At 46.6% G+C, this 3,160-nt stretch overlaps 1 protein-coding gene across 1 annotated transcript in view; it reads right to left on the minus strand.

The window, feature by feature from the left end:
• The window catches only part of PHYHIPL (phytanoyl-CoA 2-hydroxylase interacting protein like), a 66,908-nt gene extending 66,656 nt beyond the window's left edge, over positions 1–252 (minus strand). Inside the window, exon 1 of the mRNA XM_008695913.1 lies at positions 117–252. Coding sequence (XP_008694135.1) covers positions 117–222 — 106 coding nt within the window. The 5' untranslated portion in view covers positions 223–252. The remainder of the gene's footprint in view (positions 1–116) is intronic.
• Positions 253–3,160: the final 2,908 nt, after the last annotated feature.

Genomic DNA, 3,160 nt, shown 5'->3' on the forward strand with positions numbered 1-3,160 from the left:
GGGGGGGGACAACAAAAGACCCTGATGCCCGGGCGAGCAGGGTCGGCAGAGTCGGGGCGGCCGCGGTGCCTGGCCGCGGGCTCGGCCCCTTTCCTCACAGCCCCCGTCGCTCTTACCGTCCCGGTCGCACAGCTGAATGGCCTCCAGGCTGAGGTTTTTGATCACCTCCTCACAGGGGCTGGTGGGGCTGTTGAGGGTATGATCCAGACGCGGCACCTCCATTTTTCCAACTCCCTTCTCAAGCCCGCCTGCTTCGTATCCAGGCTCTCTCCGTGGACGGGTGGGAGAGAAGGGCGGGAAAGGGTAGGGAGTGGCGGAAGAAGGGGGACAGGAGGCCTGGGACGCGGTTCCGAGGGGCCGAGGCTGAGCCTCCGCGCTAGAGAGCCGCGGCTGAGGCGACGGCCGTGGCAGGAGCTCCGGGGAGTGTGAGCTTCGGAGAGACCGAGAAGGACCTGGCGCGAGAGCAGGAGGCGCGCGCTCCCGGCGGGGAGGGGAAGCGTCGCGCGGGGAACGTGAGGGAGAAGGCGCGGCGCGCGCACGCGCGTGAGAGGACGCGCCCACCTGCTGGCGCGCGGCGCTCCTTCTTCCCCGCCCTTCCACGCGCACGCGCCCCCTGCTGCCCTCGCGCCTCAGCCCTCGCAACCCCCGCGCAAAGTGTCGGACAGCCTGAGCTCCCGGAAACCGCGAGCGGTTGGGGGTGTGGAGCGCTGGCGTCGCCCTCTCTTCTGGTGAGGGTTGTTTGGCGTCCTTTCCCTCGTCACAGGGTCAGCGGGACCTAGGTTGGCACTGGGGAGTCTGCACGGGGAGGTGAGAAGAAGCAGATTGGTTTTTATGAAGGACTGAAAAAATATGGGTCCAGATCCTTTGTAGCCTTGTGTCCGAGCCCCTGGGCTTGCCTACCCGTCAAGGTCTCGCGCTACTCCCCTCCCGGCCCTGCTTGCTCAGCCAGGCATTCCTCGGAAGCAGCTGCGTCTCTATGAGAGATGAGTGGATTAATTGAGGAGTGGCAGGGTGTACGGACAGAATTTTGGTCAACCTGAAGGAGGGGCAAACATGGGAATTCAGAACTGCCACAAAGGTGAGGGAATGAGGAGATGCCAGCCAGCCTGCTGGAAAAGCAGCACGTGCGCTTCGGGCTGACAGCCACTAATCATTCAGCCTTCGCAGCCTAGTTTGCGTCATTCATTCATTCATTCATTCAACATATAAATATTAAATGTTTACTCTGTGTGGGCCCAGCACTGTTCTGGGCACCAGCGAAGGGGGGAAAAACAGTACCTGACTTCATGGGTATGAAAGATCCTTTTCTAATGAAAAATGTGCTTCCTCAACTTTTTAATTCGCCCATTCTTTTTAATGACACTTAATATTCTACAATGCACTTAGTGGAGGTGAAAATGTTTTTAAAAATAGGCAGATATAGGTCACAGCCTATTGACCTCGATTGCCATTTGCTTTTTTGGAATGGTTTTTAGTCGTGTTGCTATCTTAGAATCAAAATAGTGGCTGCCCCACTCTCTTCTTTTTTTAGTGTATATGCTTGTTGGAAATGAAAGTTCCTTTTTATTGATTTTCCAATTTCAAACATAAATGTTATCCAATAAAGCAGCAATTTACATACAGATTGCTATATGCTACCCTTTCTAGTACATCCTTCTAGCCATAACATGACTAAATCTAGTTAATTGAAGCCTCATAAAACAGAAGGACCAGCTTAAGGTAAAATAAGCCTGTGAGAAAACTTGGCACAACTGCAAGTTGATAAAAATCTGTGGAAGATAATTGGGTATCTTAAAGGGAAACATCATCATTATCAACTTACGTATTAGTGAAGATGGATCTCCTTCTTATAGTTTGAGAGAATTCTTGTGTCAAGGTAGGGGTGTCCCCAAAGAAAGGATAAATTATTACTTGTCAAGAAATATGACAAGATGACACTTATTGGTGAATTTTCTTTTTCTTTTTTTTTTTTTAAAGATTTTATTTATTTATTTGACAGAGATAGAGACAGCCAGCGAGAGAGGGAACACAAGCAAGGGGAGTGGGAGAGGAAGAAGCAGGCTCCCAGCGGAGGAGCCTGATGTGGGGCTAGATCCCAGAACGCCGGGATCACGCCCTGAGCCGAAGGCAGACGCTTAACGACTGAGCCACCCAGGCGCCCCTTATTGGTGAATTTTCTGTGTTCTAAAACCTGGCTCTGGAGGAATAGAAATTGATATTGTCAGCTGAACCATGGTGGGTTCATCTTTCAGAGTAGTATCACATTTACAAATTTCAAAAGGAACTGTGCAAACTAGATTACCAATTTATTGATTTACACATGAGAAATATAACTCGTATATATTTAAAGCTATAATTCACACAGATATTTGTTAAACACCTACTGTGTCCATGGACAATATGCTAAGTGTTGGAAATTTTGAGTTCAAATCTGTTAGGAAACAGCAACATTGAAAAAGGAAAATTATAATGAGTGTTACCAAAGAGGAATCATGGGAACTTGTGAAGCACACACAGGGGTCCTAACCTTGTCTGGTTAGTCAGGAAAGCCTTTAAAAAGATTATATAAAAGGAACAGGAAATTATTGAAAGGCTTTGAATGGGAAGTTAGCATGATCAGATTTGTAGGCCAGAATATTTGTATAATAGGAAAAGGGGATAATGTTTTAAGAAATATTAATGTGACTTTCTGGGTATAAGACCTATTCAATCCAAGGCATCTTTCCACTAAGGATTTAGATTATTACATAAGAAATACAAAAGAAAGAGTTAGTATTTCACTTTTGACATTCAGCATAGGATTTTTTTTAAGCAAAATTTTAGGCTTCAAATCAAGGCATTGTCAAAAGATAAAATATAGATTTGTTTATGGTTTAACATACCAAGACTAGGCCTATTGGTCAAAATGATATAGTTTATTCCATAGTGAAGACACAATAGCCCAGTCTACAATAAAGGCTTAGGCCAGAGATTGGTGTAAGGAAGATGGTGGCTATGAGGCAAGTAAAGTAGAGAAAATTATATTCTTTTTGGTTCAGAGAATAATGGAAAAGAGGTAGAAGTGTTAAAGGATGGCAGCCAGCAACATTTTTTTTTTAAAGATTTTATTTATTTATTCAACAGAGATAGAGACAGCCAGCGAGAGAGGGAACACAAGCAG

Source organism: Ursus maritimus, unplaced genomic scaffold (assembly GCF_017311325.1).
Source record: "Ursus maritimus isolate PB19 unplaced genomic scaffold, ASM1731132v1 scaffold_7, whole genome shotgun sequence".
Classification (NCBI taxonomy): domain Eukaryota; kingdom Metazoa; phylum Chordata; class Mammalia; order Carnivora; family Ursidae; genus Ursus; species Ursus maritimus.